Source organism: Hyalella azteca, unplaced genomic scaffold (genome assembly GCF_000764305.2).
Source record: "Hyalella azteca isolate HAZT.00-mixed unplaced genomic scaffold, Hazt_2.0.2 contig13225, whole genome shotgun sequence".
Classification (NCBI taxonomy): domain Eukaryota; kingdom Metazoa; phylum Arthropoda; class Malacostraca; order Amphipoda; family Hyalellidae; genus Hyalella; species Hyalella azteca.
The window spans coordinates 20,856-43,017 of record NW_025943154.1 but is presented as its reverse complement, the minus strand read 5'-3'; the positions used below and the strand labels follow the sequence as shown (position 1 = coordinate 43,017).

At 37.4% G+C, this 22,162-nt stretch overlaps 1 protein-coding gene across 1 annotated transcript in view; it reads right to left on the bottom strand.

Moving 5' to 3' along the window:
• Positions 1-17,759, bottom strand: part of LOC108665015 — a 51,832-nt gene extending 34,073 nt beyond the window's left edge. Inside the window, exon 1 of the mRNA XM_018151726.2 lies at positions 17,493-17,759. Within this exon, the coding sequence (XP_018007215.1) occupies positions 17,493-17,509 (17 nt within the window). The 5' untranslated portion in view covers positions 17,510-17,759. The remainder of the gene's footprint in view (positions 1-17,492) is intronic.
• Positions 17,760-22,162: the final 4,403 nt, after the last annotated feature.

Here is a 22,162-nt window from a genome sequence, read left to right as displayed (position 1 = left end):
TCCCGACGCTCATGCCTTCCAAGAGGACCTACGCATACCTGGCACCGGCCTCTTCTTTTTTGCTCTGTCTGCCACCACCGCGTTGTGCACACCTCTCAGGGACACATTCCTTTCCAGGGTTTGCTTTAATAACTTAGCCTTCCTTCTTGCATGTTATTGCCTATTATTTCCTTCTTGCATATTATTGGCGAGCGATTTTCTGCATAAATTTTGTTTGACACAATATTTAAATCCAGTTGAAGTTGTTGAATTGATGGTAATTTTTTATCTCGATAGTTGATTTCAAGTATTTTTGATGCATATTTTATTTTATTAAGATTACGTGTATATCTGATAAATTTTCTAATTTGCTGAATCAATATTATGACTGAAATTACGTCGGATGATATATTGATCTATTATTAAGCGCTACGATCATGTTATTGATTCCATTGAAGATCATTTAGAGTGTTTTTATTATTTTGAAACTTCGTTTCAGCTAGGTACAATCTGTGGTACAACGAAGCGTTAAATATCCGAATCCGAAGGCAGCGTTTTCGAACATTTTCTGTGCTGCCTAGCAATTCACAGACAATTTGATTGAAATAAAGTATTCTAATTACCTTGATGGCTTAATCGGTCTCTGAATTTATGAGAACAGAATTTTACCCCTCCCCCTGCGTATGTTTCGACCCGGAGGGGGGGGGGGCGTTTCAGTGAAGGAACGCCCCCCGGGCGGGGGTCTAGTGCGTTGGCACCCGCACTTCCGAGTGCAGCGCCCCACAGACCCCCTTAAGACCACAGACTTTAAGAGCAGCGCCTTATTGTTCGCTGCAGGGGTCTGCGTCCGAATCATGACGCGAAGGTCAATATAATCTTGGACATAGGGAGTGGATCCGTATATCTAAGGACCATGAATTAAATTACAAATTTTTTTATCTATATAAGTAACCTAATGAGAAGGTGCCCAGTGGCTAATACAAATTTTTGTATCTGTATAAGTATGAGAGGGAGCCCAATAGCTAAATTAAAATTTAGAAAATATGCGGCGTATAGGAACGTAGCCATTTTGAGTTGAGATTTACACGATGTTCCAGCGTTTCCCGCTAAGAATGATGTTTCGGAAGTGTTTAGCCACAGTATTAGTTTCCGGAAATGTGGTGTGATGTCTGTGTGGTGTATTTGTGAATATTCATATTAATGCTATGGAAATCTTTTTGATGAAGAAATGACAGTAACTGTGATGCTAAATTAGGAGCTACTTACTCGAGCACGCAACAATTTTTTGGCTATTCGCGTTTTTTTTTGCCGCGGGATAGAAATAACTCTGAATGCAATAATGTTTTGTGTTCTTTAAGTGAAAGTGAAAGTTTCATATTTTTATCCTTTGATCGTGATATGTTAATTAGGCCCCGGAACTGCCAAGAAATTATTCTTGCACATAAATTTACGGTTTGGAAGTGAGCCATCGTGCTGGTGCTCACTCAATGCAATACAAAAGAAAATATATTTATCTCATTGGTTATTGCACCTAGTGATAGATGATTTTGTTGTACTTGACTGATTTCTTCGTTTCGTAGTCAAGCGAGAAACGGTGCAAACTAAATTTGAATTTCATATATGAGCGGGCCAAGTTCTGATAAGGAATACACGTTTAAGACAAGCTGATATGAAGATACACAATATTTTTCTACATATACATTTTTGCTTTTAATTAATCCTCTAAATGTACTATTGCATGTTAGACAGCAGCTGTGTTCTTATCGTAATCTCAATTAATCCTCTTATTTTAATGCAAAGCAGTAACGATGTCGGTATTCTTCCACTGGCTCCACGCTCTCGACGATGACAGTCTGCGCATTGCTTGCACATACAAGCCTCGGGGGATGGGACCTTTTCCAAGCACCGCAAGGCTCTTATTATACGTGTAATAATATTATCATGCGTTTAAGCGTGTGTGCGAATGCTGTGAACATTCCCTTTTTAGCGCATTTTCTCATATATGAAAAAATGCACTATTGTGCTCCCCATGTCCGTCTGTCCGTCTGTCTGGCCGTCTATCTGCCCGTCCGTGACTTCACGTTTTCGTCGACGAGAAAATGCGCTTTCTGTCACTCACTGCAGTGAGTACTGAATTATATATTTTTTTGAATGTCGCTGCACGAAAAGTTTTCATTTCTTAAAATCTACATTTGAGGTGAGTACATTTCAGTAAAGTTATTGCCTGCATCTATATTTTGAGACGATATAATTACACCGAATAATAATTGCTTGCTACACCCGTAAAAATTCCAGGAAAAATCACCAGAATTAGAATGGATATGATAGTGAGCAAAGTGCGCACTTGTGTTCACTGTAGACGAGTTGGTGTTCCCTTATATTGTGTTGTGTGATTGGTGTGGCCTCAAAGATAGTCTTTACATTCCAAGGACATTGCCCGAGTGTACACATACTTTATGAATACCTCGCCCTTCCCATCGCGCATCTACCCTTATCTTGACCTTAAGGCTTACCATTCCTCGGTATATGCTGGCCATTACCCACTCGCATTAAAACATTTTGCTCTTCTCTATTCAACTCAAGAACTAATTATTAAAGCCTTTGGTCGTGCTTATCAACAACGCATAATCGTATTTTGTTGGTTAAATTCTACGATTTATTTCCTAGTCGCGTATTTGTGCTGTACTGATAAATTTAACATGTTCCTTAAATAATTAATTTTTTAAAGCGTTATCGACTTTTGGATATAAACTGAAATTTGATAGATTCTGCAAGATAGACTTTATTCGGATCATTTTGCGACTAAATTTACTAAATTTCCCGCATGAATTCACGTTGAACTGGCCAGAGGCCGCAACATAATTGCTGGTTCCTCGACAGAGCTTGTAAATTTGTTCTTATATGATACGTATCAAACGCACGCGGATGTTTCCCATAGAGAAATGCACGTCAATTTAGTGCAATTGCAGAAGACAGTCAAGACCCATCACAATCCTTATATGTAATAGAAAAGCACTTATATTCATTTTATGGTAAACACTACAAGCTCAATTGTAGAAAGCTTGAGATCCATTGTCTGACTTGTAATTTATAAGAAAAATGCATGTATAGATTTATCTCAAGGTATATAATACTACCAGCTGAATTGTATAAAGCTTGAGATCCATTGTTTGTCCTGTTATATACATATACAAGAAAAATGTACGAAGACTTATCACAAGATATTTACTGCAGGCGCAATTGCAGAGGGCACTGAAAAGCCATCCCTTGCCTTGTTATATACGAGCAGTTAACATTCAAGGGCATGGTTCGTTCGATATTGAGAAATAATTATCAGGGATTTGAACAAGAGTTTTTGTACTTCCATTCCGCGCTATAGGTCCTTGGCGAACTCGAGAGAAGGAAGGCTCGTAGCCTCGCCTTGCTCAGGAATTTCGTTGACTTGCGCTAGTAGAGGTCAATTGGAGCCTTTTTTTTGTGGGATAGTTTCAAAGCGGCTTATTTTGGCTCTTGAAATTGGAATTATCTTGCGGATTTTATGTTAGGAAGATTTGATGCGTGGGATGTTTAGAAGCCTTTGAGTCCCTTGAAATTGAAATTATCTTGCGGATTTCATCTTATGATGATTTGATGCGTGGGATGTTTAGAAGCCTCTGCGAGTGAGCTTTGTCGAATTCGTCTGCATCTGCTGCCGTTTTATTGTGACAGTATTTTAGCCTACATTTACGTACACGAAATTTATACAGTCGCGATATTATAGATTTGATCGTTTAAATGAGAGTTCAGCATAGGATTGTTTATCCCACACATTATTTCTTACACAATTGAAAAGTAATTTATAATATGATGTGTGATATTTGAGTTCTGCAGTACTCCGCATCAGTGATTCTCGATTCATGCACTTCATCGTATTGGTTCAGAGTTTTATGCATTAATTTTGAATTAGCCGCGTAAATTTTTAAGGGGTTTTTAATGACTGCCAGTTTCATATAAAGCTTTATTTAGTCCTGAAAAGTAATCTGTCATCCATGGCTCCTGCCCAGTGAGTTACCCAAATGTTATGGACCTCGAGTATGCGGCGAATTTCGTTCTTGAACCAAATAGTGAGCACCCTAGCGTACGTATACGTATATATCGTNTACGTTATCGTATATATGGGTAATCCAAAGTACGTATTTACACACGTTCGTAAATATCGTACGATATCTGCGGACGGCCGGCGGCCTTGCGCGTTATCCGATGGCGAGCGTTTAGCTAGTATGGAAGTTTAGCGTGGTGAGGAAGCAATATTCAATGCATTTCGCAGAACGAAATGAAGAAATTCCCAAAAACCCTACAAACTCGTTCGAATGGCGGAAAAATTCTTAAAGTGTTCCTTATTATTCGAATTAAGAGCAGATTTAAGAATTAAGGTATAAGTTCTGCTTCACAGTGCGTTGCTCGAATTGAAATTGCCAACAACCTTCTGGATCGAACTAATTTGTTTTCTGCTCGTAATTGGCGAATATTTGAATTGAAGAATAGAAGTTTAATTGTCCGAGTTGATTTATTTTGTACATCATATTTATAAAATTGAAACGGATTAATTTACTGAGTCGAAAATTGAACATTAATTGGATCTCAATAATTGATTATTGTGATTAGTGATCTTGCGTAACAATAGCATTGCGTTGTAATATTTAAGAATCTTGTGGATGTTCACTTCAATGAATTGAAGTTATATCATGAGTCTGCTTTTAATCCAGGAGTCCACTCCTAATATCAAAAATCTGTTCTCCATATCTTACGTACAGAACTGGTTGCTAGTGCAGCCTTTTTTTTAGTGCAGAACTATTTCCCTGTGCAGAACAATTTTCTAGTGCAGAACTTTTTTTAGCGCAGAACCATTTTCTAGTGCATAATATTTTTTTAGTGCAGAACTTTTTTCCAGTGCAGAGTTTTTTATAGTGCAGAGCTTTTTTATAGTGCAGAACTTTTTCTAGTGCAGAACTATTTTCTAGTGCAGAGCTTTTTTGTAGTACAGAACCATTTTCTAGTGCTGAACTTTTTCTGTAATGCCGAACCATTTTCTAGTGCAGAACTTTTTTGTAGCGCAGAACCATTTTCTAGTGCAGAACTATTTTGTAGTGCAAAACCATTTTCTAGTGCCGAACCATTCTCTAGTGCAGAACTTTTTTTGTAGTACAGACCCATTTTCTAGTGCATACATTTTTTCTAGTGCATGACTATTTTGTAGTGCAGTAGCGCAAGCTCGTTAGTTTGACCGGCAGAGCCGCCGCACGTGCGCTGCNGTTGAAATCAACAATCCATTTTCCTTGTTTTTATTATTGTGGTTCATCGCGTGCGAGTGATAATTTCAGTCACGTAAAATTATCATGGCATTCCGCAGTCTATGCTCGGTCTGTCAACCGTTGTGTTGACTCCTCAGGTCAAATGTTCAACTGGTCATCCGTTAGATCTGAAGTGTTGGCACGTCAACCGTTGTGTTGACTCCTAAGCTCAAAGGTTCAACTGGTCATCCGTTAGATCTGAAGTGTCGGTATACGTCAACCGTTGTGTTGACTCCTAAGCTCTAAGGATGATAGCCGATGGCATCAACGGCACCACTACGCGGCAATACATAAAAAAAACAATCCTTGTATTTCTCTCACCGGAGTTTATACGGATTGTATCCAATTTTTATGGATTAGTTGACCTAATTTTCATATATTTTCTTCAAATAATCTTCTGAATATTACAATAAAAAAATGTTTAAAAATTTGACGGTCATCTTGCTTCAGTTTAATTTGGACCGTCAAATCTGTGTGACGGATTCAAAAAGTGATTTAGCAACGAGATGTTAGCAGATGGTAGAGCTGCAAATGTTAAGTGATACCAGGCTTCTGTTGACTCGTGTTTTTTCTAGGCGCAAAATAGTGTTATGCATACGTTTTAAAATATAACTTCATTGGCTATCGTTACTTGCATTACTATCGCATTAAAACCATCAAAACGACTATCGCCAATTTTCATTATGAGTTAGCAATTACGAGTTATCGTTGATGCGTCGTATTTTCATGCACTTATCCGTGCATGATAATCCGCACCTTGCATGATACCGTACCGTACTGGTATCCGTACCGTGCATGATACCGTACCGTACTGGTATCCGTACCGTGCATGATATCGTACCGTACTGGTATCCGTACCGTGCATGATACCGTACCGTACTGGTATCCGTACCGTGCATTCTACTGCCAAAGGCTGTATGATGAGATTTTTTACCTGACGCAGCTATAGGCAGACGACCTCATTTGCATCACGTGAAGGATGCACTTCACTCAAACATGCATTTGGTGGTGTGTCTTTGAGGTCTTGTTGGCACGCTTCATGCCATTGTTTGCGGTTCGAGCTAACTAAACTTTGCATACGCATGCCTCGCATCAAGACATTATTATTGTTTCGCAGTGCCAAGGACTGGTAAACTATTTATATCTTGATTACTTCAATAAAACAATTTGATTTGTTTTAAAAATTATCTTATCTAATGGTGAAACTATGTCTTTGATCTGACGTAGTTAATGAAAATAGGAGAAGTGAGAATTAGGCACTAGTTTGTCTCGTTTAAAATTTTGTGATTAAAATTTGCAATTCACACTAATTTGTCTTGTGCTAGTATATTCATGCAACTATTTATGCTTCCTCTGAAGATATGTTCTAGATGGAACAGTTCACTTTATTTCGTTATTGAGTTCAGAGGCATTTAGCATGTTTTTACGTTTAGTCGAGGAACATTGTAACTGCTTTGATCGAGGACCACTTTCTCGTATATGTAGAATATATGTATGGAGTTATTATATCTTCTGATACTGGTACATAGATGTAGCGCACACTAGCTTCACAAAAGTGGACTGTTATAGCTTCTCCTGTACTCTGATATCTTCAAAGCTTTACACACCACTCGCTTAAAGAAACGTATTGGTTTCAATCTCTTACTAGGTGTCGATGTCATGAAGTGTTCGGTGTTCAAGCTTTAGACTCAGATGACGTGTTGAAACTCTCAGGCTCCAAAGTGGTTGCTCGCTTTAATGCTTTCGCGATCAGTCAGATATGATTGGCGATCGAATGTAATTGTCTGTCTTGTCTTCAAGACTGGCAGCTCCTATTTCGCTGACGAATGCTGGTGTGAACTAAACTTCATTTCTTCATAGTGTTATGGCATAATGTTTCGTTGTTAATGATATTGCATGTCAGTCGGTCGCTGCAATGAGAAGATAATGTCGAATGCGTTGTCGCCGAGCATTTTGTTGTTGCGTACGCTTGCAAAATTCGATGATAATTATGAGGTTATCGATTTAATTACTTTGATTCTCATTTAAGGATTTCTGATGAGTCTGCTCTTAGAAATCTGCATAAGTTCTCCGGAAAGTTCTTGTAGATATTTCAATTATGTTATTAGCCTTTCAAGCGAGAACCTATGTTACAATCAGTTGCAGTGTCAGAATAGCATTTCAAATTTTCATATCTCCGATCAACGTGGAAATGTCGAGGCGTGTCGATTCAGCTTGGCGGGTTTATTCTGGTTTAAATTTTAATTTATTGCATTTCGTCGACCTTTCAACTGGTAATTAAATGAAAGTATCGACTGTTGCATAAGTGAAATTGCACGGTATAAATGATGGGCCATAAAGTTATTAGAATTTCAGTCATATTCCAATTGATATTAGTTCTAGTTTTATTATGGCCAATAATTCCCGGCTGCTACTGGAAAACATGACTGCCATGTCTGTGTTGAAATTTTATGACGATATGCATTTAAAATTGTTGGTAGTATATTTAAACAGGTTTTCGGTATCCTTGACATTCCTCAACATATTTACGCTTTAAGATCAACTAAATAATTTCTTAATTGGCACTTATTTTCTGACGAATAAATAATGGGAGGCAAAATTGTTTCAAGATAATTATTATGGTAATCATTCTTCTATTCTCTCTCGTCAATCATACTTTTTATTCCACTCTTTTTATGATAGTATTGCATGCCTTTTTTGCGATGGGCGTATGCACCCTGTGGTTGGATACTCCAGAACGGACCAATAATCATTTGATATCAATTAACTACTGAATTGCTACGTCCGAATTTTATTTAAGAATTCTTCTACACTAAACGATTTTTTCTGCAGTTGTGCAAATCGAGTTCAGTTTTTGCGATTGTTCTTGTTTGTTTTGACATCGCCATCGGCGCCGTTAAGGTCGCGTCTGCATTGAGCGGAGTCCAGTTCCACGACTGCGCTTTTTCTCGTACGTTTCGTTGACGTCGTCACGCTCACCGGAACTCAGGAATTACGCTGCATTCGTTACACCTTCATTGAAATTCATTGGTTTTGTCCAATTGGTCGTCATTGACCCTTTGATTTCTAAATAAATGGCTTTCTCCTTTTAAAAGAGCGTGTAGGACATTTTGTAATGCACGTCGGTGCGTTTCGCAGTAATTGCTTGCATCGGTTTACCGCTAATTAATATTTCGATTGGTTGAATACATTCCAACTATATACTTTCAGATTTTTGATCGAGACATAATTATCAGTCAATTGTGGTAGAAAATCGCGAATGAATTTCTAGCAAGCAAAGCTCAAACGGTTTTTATTCGTTTTCTATTGCGTTTTTGCTCTCAGTTTTACTATAAATATTTACTATTTGATGAATTTGCTGATGGATTTTAACGCGACTATGAATACGTCATACGTTTGATTCAATTGCAATAAATGTTCCGATTAATTTTAACAATGTGTGATTATTAATACGTCACACGTTTGATTCAATTGCAATAAATGTTCCGATTAATTTTACAACGTGTGATTATTAATACATCATTTTGATAAATTGAATTTAACCTATCGGAGGCAGATGAAGTTCAGCGATGGACTCCCTGATTGAGGTTGGCCTACTTTCTTCTTGATGCGGTGCAGCGACCGTCGGATTTCCTCTCAAGATATCCACTGATTGTTTTCTCTCTCACGCCGGCACATTTTTTCTCCATGCTATTTAACTGGGGTAAATTCTTCGTATTTGCGGATTGTTATGAACAGCTTTCGCTCACCAGAAACTGGCTTTTCCTTCATTATTTTGAAATTTTCATTAGTGTAAATGATTTATTTTATACATTTCGTGATGTTAACAGATTTTCAATTTGCTACTTCATGTTTCAGCATCACGAGTTGATGAACAATGTTAATTTACTCTCTAATTTCTATTCAAATGTGTTCTACTTGTATTTAGGTGCAACATCAATAACATGAATATAACTATTTCAAACACGTGATATCTTCTTCGGATTTATCTATGTTTTAATCATGTTTTTTTTTTAAGAAAATAGAGGTCATATTGAATTCTGGCGTTCTAAATTTGCGGTTGTCTCAAATCCAGCACCAAATGGTAATCCAGCACCACTAATTTTCGTATAGTCCTGTGTCCTCCTATAATGTCCACTATTGTATTCTATTATTATACTATTCTATATCTAACATTTCTGAGTGAATCGGGGACCTCGGTTGAAAAGACTAAACTAGTGTCAGGCGCGTCTAAAGTAAGGTGACTTTAACGCATGTCAGGTAGTGATCTTTACAGCATAATTTAGTGCAACCTTCGTGCAGTGTATAGGCGCCGATCCTCGGTTCATGTATTGCTATCGCCATGATTATTTGAAACAAATATTTTCAATAAATAAATTCTCATTGATCATCTTCGAAAAAATTGTTTTTGATATTGTTTTTCTTAGGAAAATCACCTCAATATTAGTATTTATTTTGTCAGTGGAAAGTCATCGCAGGAGCCTCAAGCGTACACATATAAAGAAAACGTCGTGAAAGTGCGACTAATTACTAAAACTGCATTTTTAAATGGAGGTCAGAGTTGTCCTGAATGCGAGTCATAATTTTCCGTGATCTTTGGCCTAGATGAAACCTGATACGTTTCCTGTTTTGCGGTGAACCGCGGCTGTCTAGTTGGCGACCTGCACCATGGCAATTTTTTTTAACATTGAATCTACCTCTTCATGTAGATATTGTAATAAGAAAAAAGTGTCCCAAGTATTTGTTATTCCTGCCACTGCTAGAGTTTGAGCTTCAACTGAATGATGCTTTCGTTTTTGTTGTCTGCATATCTATAAGCGGATTCAAAATTTTCAAGTGCAGTGCACTTTCAGCGTGCAATATTAACTTCATGCAAAGTATTGCAAAGTTTGAATTCGTTTACGGTAAAAATTACGATATTTCTTTAGTAGTTCGATACTTATAACGTATGAAAATTACTTACTTAAATTTTGATACAACGCATGATACTTACTTCCTTGTATGAAATTTTCACTTCCTCTAACAAGTATGTGGCATTTTTACTCCACCTTATCATTGTTGGTTCTGCAGGATGCATGTGCCAATTCTTCGTGTTGTCTCTACCAATAGTCCTGGAGGAGTTTGTCTTTCACGTGTTGAAGAATTGACCTCACAGATGAACTTTCACGACTACGACTTTTATTTTATTTAGTTTACTGTTTGAAAACGAAAACTTTTGCTGCTTCCTTGTTCGACGTGCTGGAGATTCGCCGTGTTACCTGATTGAGTGAAATGGCCCCAACACAGCAGGTAAAGGCTGTGCGCAGGCGCCATAGTGTTCAATAGTGTTCAATAACCACTATTGAACACTATTGAACACTTTCAAATAGTGTTCAATAGTGTTCCCCAACACAGCAGGTAAAGGCAAAGCCATTGATTGTTGTCAATCAGTGATGAGATGAGGTGTAGGAAGTGCGTCATGGTAACGCCAAATGTCGCTCACTGGAAAGTAGAAATGTTACCTGCTAAATTCGACCTCTTCTAAATTGCCGCTGAATTGTTCCTTCTCGCTGACGGTGATTTATCTAGCGTGTCCCATCAACTTGAAATTGGCTCCCCTTTACTCGCTGGGATCTATGACTCGTCGATTTACGTTTAATTATTGTTCCTGATTGCGTTTACTCTTACTAACACACTAGTGTTTCATTTGTAGCCTTGTAAATTTTTAGGCACTCAATGAAGAAATATGTCATTGACTGAAGTTATATCATAATTTAAGAGCATTTTGAGGTTTGTTCTAATTTTGTACACATTTGTACGAGAATGACGGTTGATATTCGGCAACAGCACCTGCAATCGCTTATGATTTTTCGATGAAATGAGTGTCATTTCTTCTAAATTGCGAGGCATCTCCTTCACAATCTTCGTTATGTCTGGAAAAACCTTATTTGGAATCTCAAAACCTCGTACTTTAAAACTTTTAAATTTCTGTTTTGAAGAAAAAACTCAATATGCACAACATTGGAATATCCTGAGCATTATCCTCTACATTATATGCGTGGATTGCTGCCATTCTAGCCGTGACGCGTGTGGTTGTGACAAAACCTTTTTTTTAATCTAAAAACCTCAGACTTTAAAACTTTTTAAATTTCTGTTTTGAAGAAAAAACTCAATGTGCACAATATTGGAACATCCTGAGCATTATCTTCTACATTATATGCGTGGATTGCTGCCATTCTATAGCCGTGACGCGTGTGGTTGCCACGTGATGATCTTTACGCGTCTACGCAGCGTTGTCACGGTGACTCTGCCATGTCAAGGCTTCACTGCCTCATCTTGGAGCGTCTCCAAGGTCCGTCTCTAAATACCACCGCCTTAATGAAGTCTCCAACGGGGAAAAGAGGTCATTCACGATGTCATTGGTCTTTTTGGCGGTAATGTCTTGATCGCATTCGGAGATGTTGAGTGTAATAACCTACGAGTACCTTCTAAATACCACCGCCTTAATGAAGTTTCGAATGGGTAAAAAAGGTCATTCACGATTTCATTGGTCTTTTTGCCGGTAGTGACTTCATCGCATTCGGAGATGTTGAGTTGAATAATCTACAATGAGTACCTTCTAAATACCACCTGCCTTAATGAAGTCTCGAATGGGCAAAAGAGGTCATTCACGATGTCATTGGTCTTTTTGCCGGTAGTGTCTTGATCGCATTGGAAGCGTGAAATTAAAGAGAATATTAGTCTACGAGTACCGTCTAAATACTATCCGCCTTAATGAAGTCTCCAACGGGTAAAAGAGGTCATTCACGATGTCATTGGTCTTTTTACCAGTAATGTCTTGATCGCATTGGAAGCGTGAAATTTAAGAGTGTAATAATCTACGAGTATCCTATAACTCGCAAAACTGTTCTTCAGTATGCTAGAGGCAGTAATTCGCTACTAGATGCTTGATTCGATAAAATGTTATCAGTCGAATCGTAAAGAGTAGAATTGAGTAACAACATCGGCAAGGATGAGGTTTGAAATAGGATGGGATAATTAACCCTTTTCTAACGCTAGAGATTTTTTTCTGGGTCAGTATACGTACATGCTTCGCTGATTGATACCGGATCGACGAACTTCAACCATGACAAAAGCGTATGTGACGAACTGCAGAATTACGCTTCAAGACAAAACTACTAGTTTTTACTTGTTTTTAATGATGCAAAATAATCAATATTCTAACATTAATATGCTTTGAATGTCATTGTTGATCTTAATACTTGATTGCACCTTTTCTGACTAAATATTTATGTCGTCAGTTGTGAAATCAATAATACTTATAAAATTTTAGCATAGAATAAACTTTTAAATCTCGAACAGTTCACAATTTTCTTCAACGCAGTGAAAATGTATTCTAAATATTTTCTCTTTGCATTCAATGCATCAGAACTTCCTTTCTTGAATGGCGATATAAATATTATTGGATAGCCTATTGCATGGAATGTTTTTATCCACAATGTTGCGACCTAACGGTAGTTTAATTCAATTCAACGTCTTGTCAAAAAATACTCTAACAATAAGAACATTTTGATTTTTTTATCATGGCAATTTTGACGTTTCCCAGTACGGTCACCGTTTCAAAACTATTATTTTATTTTTTTACTACAATTTCTAAACTGTCTGTCTATCCATCTACTGGCCAAGGAATGGTCAAGTGACCATTTTGCCCTGTTCATGGGTTGATACAAACGTATCCTTAAGAACCAAGTATCCATAGTATCCTTAGGAACGAAGTATCCATAGTATCCTTAAGAACCAAGTATCCATAGTATCCTTTGGAACGAAGTATCTATAGTGTCCTTAAGAACGTAGTATCTATAGTATCCTTAGAAACGAAGTATCCATAGTATCCTTAGGAACAAAGTGCCGGTGCTGGCTCATTGGTATCCAGCATACGTCATGGCAGGCTAACCGTGTCAGCGCGTGGAGAAACTCCAGCTCTCTACGGCCCGAGTCAACACGCTTTACCGGACCTTGACTGCTCCAAACCTCAAGCTTCGAGTTCCGGTTGTAGTCACAGATTAGCTCTCAAGAATTTGAATATAGAATATAGAAGAATATAACATATCATGGCAGGCTAACCGTGTCAGACCGTGGATAAACTTCAGCTCTCTACGGCCCAAGTCAACACGCTTTACCGGACCTTGACTGCTCCAAACCTCAAGCTTCGAGTTCCGGTTGTAGTCGCAGATTAGGTCTCGAGAATTTGGGTCTATGGACTCTCAATGAACTCTCAATGGAGCATTAACATTAACGTTAGTTTTTTCTCGCCAACTCTCTACACTGTCTTACTTAGATGGCATTTACAGAATTTTGTGTTTTGAGTTATGCTCTGTCGTTCTATTGTCACTTGAAGTGTAGACCGCAGAAGTCTCGTAAAAAGTGAACCTCCATGCATTTTTTGTTATCAAGTGTGACGTACGTTTATCATTGTACTGCCTACACGTATATTCCCTCATTGTTGCACATTGACTTCATTAAGTACAAAAATTAATTTCATATAACTTTTAAGATACGATGTTCCAAATTTCTAAAAACCGTTTTGCCATTCTGGAACAATTTTTGCGGCCACAAAAAACCGTCGAATGAAAAAGAAACATGCTTTTCATACTTAATTAGGAAAGTCTCTTCGATTATTTCAAGTGAATCGACGTATATTTTGTCAAGTTGCGTTTTTCTAACGACGTTTGAAGTATTTTATTGCGCATACAATAGACAATAATTTCAAGGAGACTAGATTATTCTATGCAGCTCAGCGAACTAGCGCAAACAGAGGCTAGGCTATACTTGAGCTCATGATTACGTTAGGGCATCTCGTTTGAGGTCATTGTGATGAGCACACAGTTCGTCCAATCACTGTGATCGGATTGGGGGACCTGCGTGACATTCACCTGCGCCCTTATAATCTGATGCATTTTATATTATTCCTTAAATAGAATGATACTTTGACTTTCTTCCGCCCTTGGAAACTCAAACCTGATTTTTCAAGTTCAAAACTCCCCATATGTTCGTTTTATCGTTAGAAAAGCTGATTAAATATTGCCAAAATGTAAAAATCTCTCGTGGCAGATTTTGTCGGACATTCGTTTGAAAAGTCATTTCTACTCAAGTATAATAAAGCCGGTTATCTGTCGTGAAAAGAAATCTGAAGAACCGAATTACCTTTTAATCGAAAATCTTATTAAATATTAAACGTTTTTCGATGGTAAAATTTTGTAATTGGTTTGAAAAAATGGACGGGAACTTAAAAACTCGTAATTTATGATTTCTACAGTTTATTAATTATTTATTACCTAATTTGCGTACTCTAGGTGTACATTATACCTTCTAAATGAAAGCTCACTTTCACTCTTCTAGGAAGCTTTCACATTTTTTCCCCTATAATGTCACTTGGTCACTTGATCTGGAAGCTGCAAGCAGGGCTTATTTTTAATTATTTTATTTCCCCCGAGTTACTTGGAATATTATTCAGGATCTTTCAATTTCTTTTCTAATCTATAGTTATATTTGTCCAATGATTTTTTTACAATCCCGTGTTTATTTCAAGAAAAAATTTTGTTGCTAAAACAGTAATTTCTCAATACCTGAATAGTTTTGGCATGCTCTCCTGTTATTTTTCAAAGTAAATTATTTGCCCATTGATAATTATTTATTGAACGCAGAAATTATTCTGATTTTTTTTCGGTTATCGGATTCATTTTTTAAAGAAGTCGTTTATCTCACTCGTCGTGGCCGCTTCTCGTGTACCTCAGACGATCTGGTTTTAGTCTCGCGTTTGTTGGCCAAGATTCTCTGTTAAAGAAATTATGTTCCGGCATCGAAGGAGAAGTTTTATGAGCAACACATAATTCGGATCTTTTGTTAAGCACCAAAGAACGTTGTGCAATGAGTACGTACAAAGGTTCAAGAGAAAGAAGATATTTTTTTTCATAGTCTGAGAAAAAGTGCGTAGGTTGACTCGTTCAAATCGATACCTTCTACATCTTTGTTCAAATACGCGGCCATAACTTTCTTGCGTCATGCTTAAGTGTGGGTTTTAATATTGACATTTCACTTCGACGCAATTGTTTCCCACTGAAAGAAAGTCACCTAATTCCCGTGTGTGTCCAACGGTGCTGTATTGTTCTTGACGAAGTCGGTCAGTTCCCGTTATTTTGCTGCCCTAAAACAAATGCGATTAGCCAGTTTTCGAACAACTTGTCACTGCGCGATCGCTTACAGACATATTTTAGTGTATCTTCTTTCGCTTGAATGGTATTTTACTCTGTTAAGTTTCAAATTCAGATGTCGTAGTCATAACACTGACGTTTGAGTTAAAATGTGGTGAACTAAAAAAATTGGGTTAACATTTTTATTGTGTTGGGGATTTGAAAGTTCTGATTTTGTATTTCTTTAGGCAGTGAGATTTTCTTACCGCGTTCAATAATGAAATTTTACAGCCTATTTTGATCGGTCTCGCGTTTCACGCTCATGAGACCGACATGGCGCTATGATATTCCAAATAATTTTAATTAATATTTTTGTGTCACACTAGCGCATTGCTCGTAAAGGTCATCCCATGCCAAAGGGTAGCTTTGCCTTACCGTTATATGAGTTTTCTCGTCGTTTGCTTGTAATATGAAAAATTTACTGGAAAATAACAGGTTGAGATAATTCTTTATATGATGCCTGAAATGTCGAATTACAGTGTTTGCTTGATAACATGTGAATTTTTTTCGCATTACATGCCAGAAATAAAACTTATGCACGCTCTCACTTTTAGCCTTCGTATGTTGCCCATACTCAAGATCAAGCTTTAATATGGTTTTGCATTAGCATACCTCTGCTCCTATAAAGTAATATTTCAAATGACTCTTAAAAAGCCTCTCGTCTTATTAGATAATCTGGTTATTAGGTTTGCCTGTTAGCTCGTTATAGTTCCTAAGGAACTGATGGTTTTCATTTAGATCATAAATGGCAATCATTCGGTCCTCGCATGTGGTGGTAGCTCTCACAATGCTAGCCTATAACATTTCCTAAGCCTTCTACTTCCGCAATGATTATTTTTCTAACTCTATGGAAATATAAAATAGGCCTTCTTAATTGTGCGTGGAAATCAGTCGGGGAAATTTTTCAAAATTTCTTGAGTTGAAATCCCTGAAGTCTTGAAAATTTTTAAGTTTAGAAAGTTTGTAAATGAAACGTCGAGAACTCTCTATTTCCACGTTTCCTCTCGAAGAATAGCCCATATGAATGTAAAATGTCAGGCGACGGCTTCATGTAAATTTTTACCACATCGGTGAGCATCATTTGAAGAATACTTTTTTCGCACATAAAAAACGTTCCATGAAGCGGAATGATCAAGTAGCATTTTACTTACATATTATACACACGGACGCAACTATATACACGGACGCAATTATATCATATTACGCAATTATATTATATACACGGACGCAATTATATTATATTACGCAATTATATTATATACACGGACGCAATTATATTATATTACGCAATTATATTATATACACGGACGCAATTATATTATATTACGCAATTATATTATATACACGGACGCAATTATTATCGATAAAATTGAGTATTTTACTTACTTATCCTGTCAGGTATAAATTCATTATTTAAAAATCCTTATAGATAGTTTTCGTCCGGCCCACAAAATGTTCTGGAATAGAATATGAAACGCTGCGCTGCACTGAAAAAATCAATTTATGGTGCAATTCAAATATCGCGGATTGTTCGAATCGTGGATTGTTTGGCGCTGCTGCTCTTAATTAAGCTTGGAGGTAATGTAAAATACAGTTGATTAACAATAAAATATTTTATGAAAATTCTTATTAATATTGATCATGCAGTATGTCCTGATTAGTAATTCCAAATATTCAGACGTTCTCCCTTTTGCCGTTTCTATATACAATAAATTGAAAACCAAAGATAGAATCATGAAGCATGAAGTCGAACTTAACTGTGTTGCGTTGGTTATGAATTTTAATGAAGATATCTCGGACGAAATGTTTTTTGCAAGTGAAGAACGTAAGGCGGGTTGATGTTATGTGTTATCTTATTGCTAGCGTGATATTCCTTTTTCTCTGATATATCCTCTGCATATTATTTATTTATCCATCACAGTTTGTTCACTTATAAATGTAGTAATGTACTCACCGCCACAAAGACGTCATCTTCGTCTTCTCTCCTTTTATTTCAATTATGAATTACTTCTCAGCAAATTGTTGTTGTCGTAGAGTAGCTTCTCACACACGCACCACTGCTACACTTAATAAACTTATTTAGTTTATAGCCATACACTTTCTTTCGTGATGCAACAAAAAATCCAGACAAACTCGATTCTTTTATCTATAAGATAGCTATAAGGCTTTGACGTGATTTTTTTTCTAAAGTTTTGTTGTCATTTCATGTTATCTGCAAATCTGAAAAATATTGCACTTTGAAATCACAGTTCCAAGGGTTTCCAAAACGTCTAAACAGTTAATTTTATCACAGTTATGTGTACGTATAATTTTCTTCATCATCATATCCTACAATCCTTTATTTGTTATTTGCTTTATCAATCGTTTAAGATCATTTACTGTCAAAATATTTTACGACGCTTTATTAGCGCATCAACATCACCGCAGCAAACTAACACAGTTGAAATAATTTAAAGTTCATTTATCTGCGAATATAATCTAGATAATTTACAAAACTAGCTTTAGTTTCCTTACTTATTATGCAAGTAATTCTTGTGTTCTACACATATTCCTGTTGATGATATCCCTTGAAATAAAATTATTTGCATTAATACTGCTTTGAGATTAAACGAAGCTAAGGTAATGATCCACGTGCCGAGTTCAAACCAGTCAATCCCAGTGAAGAGCGTCACTACAGCGAGCAGCACGTGTTACCCCTACGACGACTAACACCACACTGAGGCTCGAGACCGCGTCTTGTAGGCACCCAACTTTCGGTGCCACGCATTCCACAGACCCTTATTGATGAACCTGTTGCTGCCCGTCACTGTCTCGTGCCTCTGTCGGTGTGGGGCCGTACTATAAAAAATATTCAAGAGTTTGTAATTCCGTCAGTCTGTCGGTGCGGGGTCGTACAATAAAAAATATTCAACAGTTGGTAATTCCGTCAGTCTGTCTGTGTGGGGCCGTACAATAAAAAAATATTCAAGAGTTTGTAATTCCGTCAGTCTGTCCACTCTGTCGGTGTGGGGCCGTACTATAAAAAAATATTCAAGAGTTTGTAATTCCGTCAGTCTGTCGGTGTGGGGCCAAACTATAAAAAATATTCAAGAGTTTGTAATTCCGTCAGTCTGTCGGTGTGGGGCCGTACAATAAAAAAATATTAAAGAGTTTGTAATTCCGTCAGTCTGTCGGTGTGGGGCCGTACTATGAAAAATATTCAATAGTTTGTAACTCCGTCTGTCTGTCGGTGTGGGGCCGTACGTTGAAAAAAAAAACTCAGTTCTCACTGAAGTGAGTGACAGTGAGCGCATTTTCTCGTCGACGAAAACATGAAGTCACGGACGGACAGACAGACAGACGGACAGACGGACGGACAGACGGACATGGTGAGCACAATAGTGCATTTTTTTGCAATAGTGGCGAGCACAATAGTGCATAAATGAGAAAATGCGCTAAAAATGTTCAAGAGTTTGTAATTCTGTCAGGTAGATGTGAGTGAGTCAACCTGCATTTGAAGGGTGAATCCATCTTAGTATTCAAAGCGTTTGTGGCTATGGATTAGCTCAAATTTGAAGCTCGTGTTACGAAAATTTGTACTACTTTTTAGTCATTTTTTTTGGAAATTAATAAGTGTATATTGCACGATGTTTTAGTTTCACCTTTATGCCCCCAGACCAGAAATATAGCAAACTGCAGTTTTTCTTGAAAAAAAAAAAAATGAATAGTTGCGTTTCGATTTTACGTTTGTGTAAACGAGCTGCAACTTTTGAATAACATCGCTTCATTGTGAACGAGTATTAACAGCGCTAACATGCATAGAAAATTTTGGTTGTTGAGAATTCTGCTTTCCCGTAACTATGTTTTTAGTCCGATACTACAGATTGCGACTCATTCGATCTGGCGTTGAAATAAAGTTGATTCAAATGAATCAACTCGTAATCAAGGTTGTTTCAACGTCATTTGACTGCAGGGGAGGTTATCTCTCGGTATGACCTGTCACCTTGTCTCCCTTGCTCGTATGCTGCTGTACACACCGCTGCTGTACGCACCGCTGCTGTACGCACCGCTGCTGTACGCACCGCTGCTGTACGCACCGCTGCTGTACGCACCGCTGCAGTACGCACTTCCCTCTAACAGCTTTGCGTGGAGTTGAAATCATGCTTTACCTCCTTCGTTGAAGGTGAAAAACTCGTGTCGAACAGTTGAGCCAAAAAATGTCGTATATGTGGCATTAATAATGTGAGTTACTAACACAACATTGATTTGGTTATCTCATCATGAAGACGTTCTCATTTCGCCTGAAAAACTGCGATATTTTCTATAGACCATCGTGCGTGAAAACTTTCGTGACGACCATCGTGCGTGAAACCAGAAAAGACGCCAGCTGTCGTTATTGTTTCCATCGTTCAGCGCGCGTTCAGTTTCTTTGTTTGTGTCAAATAGAGTTCACGAGTCGTTGAGTTTTCTGTTCATAAATTTTAATTTTTAACAGTTTTAATAATGTTGAAGTTATTTAATATGATGCAATACAAAGTTTAATACATTCTTACATTAGCGGAAGTGTTCTCAAGGGATTTTTCGTGTAACAATTCTGGGAAAAGTTGTTCATTCGTTCATCATTTCTTATGCGTCCGCTAAACTTGACTTATTGTCATAAACAGATCACTTGTTCTTGATTTGTAACAAATATAATTTAACAATACAATATTTCGCAAAAAGTTTGTATTCCTATGATATCGCAAAAATTGTCCAGAAAACTATTTCAAATATTATATATGAATAAAGTTCATAGACTGAAAAATATTTCAATGGGCTCGTGTCAAAAGTACCTGTTTCATTCATTATATATGTTTAGGGAATGTAGACGCGGAAGAAATGCGGTGTAAGATGTTGCTCAAGTATACCGAGCAGTACAACTGTCCAGGGCATTGAATCGAAGAGTTACGCGCAATGAATTATAAACGAGTCTCGTTTGAGAAGAGTTCTGCCATGGCAGCCTAAAGGTTATGACCACGAATGACGCATTCTTTTGCCTTTCATTATGCCTTCGGCTTGGTCTAGATTAGCGCTGGTGACTCATGCATGCACCTTCCACTTTCTTACAACGACAGCTTTTTTTAATGCGAAGAACCTATTGAACCGGTATGAATTCGTGCGACTCGAGCGACTTTAATTTTATTACTAAAGTTGGACTGGTTTTCTGGCCTACTTGCGTTCAACCGGGACTATTAAGTTTTGAAGTAAATATAATTCTCGCCAATTGATTTTTTTATTATTATTTTTCACACACTGCACGGGTCATTGAGGGGATTGAGGTGGTTCTTTTGCAGTAAGTTTTAACTTTTTCGAATAATAATTCTAATTTCCCAAGTCTTGAAAGGCAATTTGCTATTTCGGAATGTAAAAACATGAAAAGTGCTCATAATCATTATATTGTGATTACCTATCAGTTGTCTAAAAATTAATACGGAAACCATTATGCAAAAAAAAATATTTGTTTTTTAAGTAGATATTTATTTGTGTTTGAAAATATATTTGTTTGTTTGTACTCAATTTTAAATACTTTTGTTGATTTGTTCTTTTCCCAAATTATGTGTTTTGTATGTTTCCTGACTTCGAACCTAAGTTATCCCTGCGTTACTGGTGCTTCTAGAGGTCTTGTGACGCATTTATTTTCTCATCAAAAATCTTATGCCATTTCACGTTCCACAAGAACAGCCCCTGAGGGCCACGTCAGACCGCCACATCTGACTGCGGGTCTCAATTGTGGGGTTACGTTGTTGTAGCTTTCGGAAGGATACTCTGCACATATTCAAGTGCTAATGGTACTGATTAATGATAGTGACATTAATAATACTATATTTTGATATATCTTCTCTCTTATTTTTTCTGTGCTGTTGGCCACGTCTCGTCTATCTAAGCTATCTTCGTTTCTTCTGCTGTTCTCCTATCATTTTATTTGTTTTTTTTTTGGCTCACTGAGATGCTAACGCTATACCTCTTGTCCGGCAGGTTTTGCACGTTTCTTTTTTATTCAAGATATTTGTAATGATCAAGATCTTCCATCGTATGCATGATGTTTATTTTGTTATTCCCTTGCGAGATGGTTTAATAGTTGATGCGCTATAAAACCATTATGTTATAATGTACATAAATTACATGAATGTACATACTATGCTACATTCCGCATATTAATTACTATAACAGTTTTGCCCGTTTATGAATATCAATTCTCAGCTTATAAGATTGTTCACAACTGTGCACAAGACTTGATTTGATATTAAACGAGCTACTTTAATTGTTTCCAGTTCTTCGTCGTTATTTCGAAAAATCACGCGGTCGCTTGCTAGCAAAATTTCCAAGGGCTCAGAAACGAGTTATTTGCGTTTAGAATATGATGTTAAAGCGTACGTTTCCTTATTTCACGTTCTATATAGTTTAAAGTGGCGTGACCGCGGTCTGCGTACCGTCAGCATTTTCACGTACGGCCTGCCAGTTCCGCTGTCCGTGTGAAGGCCGCTGATCTTAACAAACATGGAAGTCGCATATAAGGAAACCCTCGCGCATTCGGGCCATGAGATTCCTTCAATGAAATTTCCCGGCGCACATTTTTATAGGGTTTCTGATTTGGGAGAGGCGAGT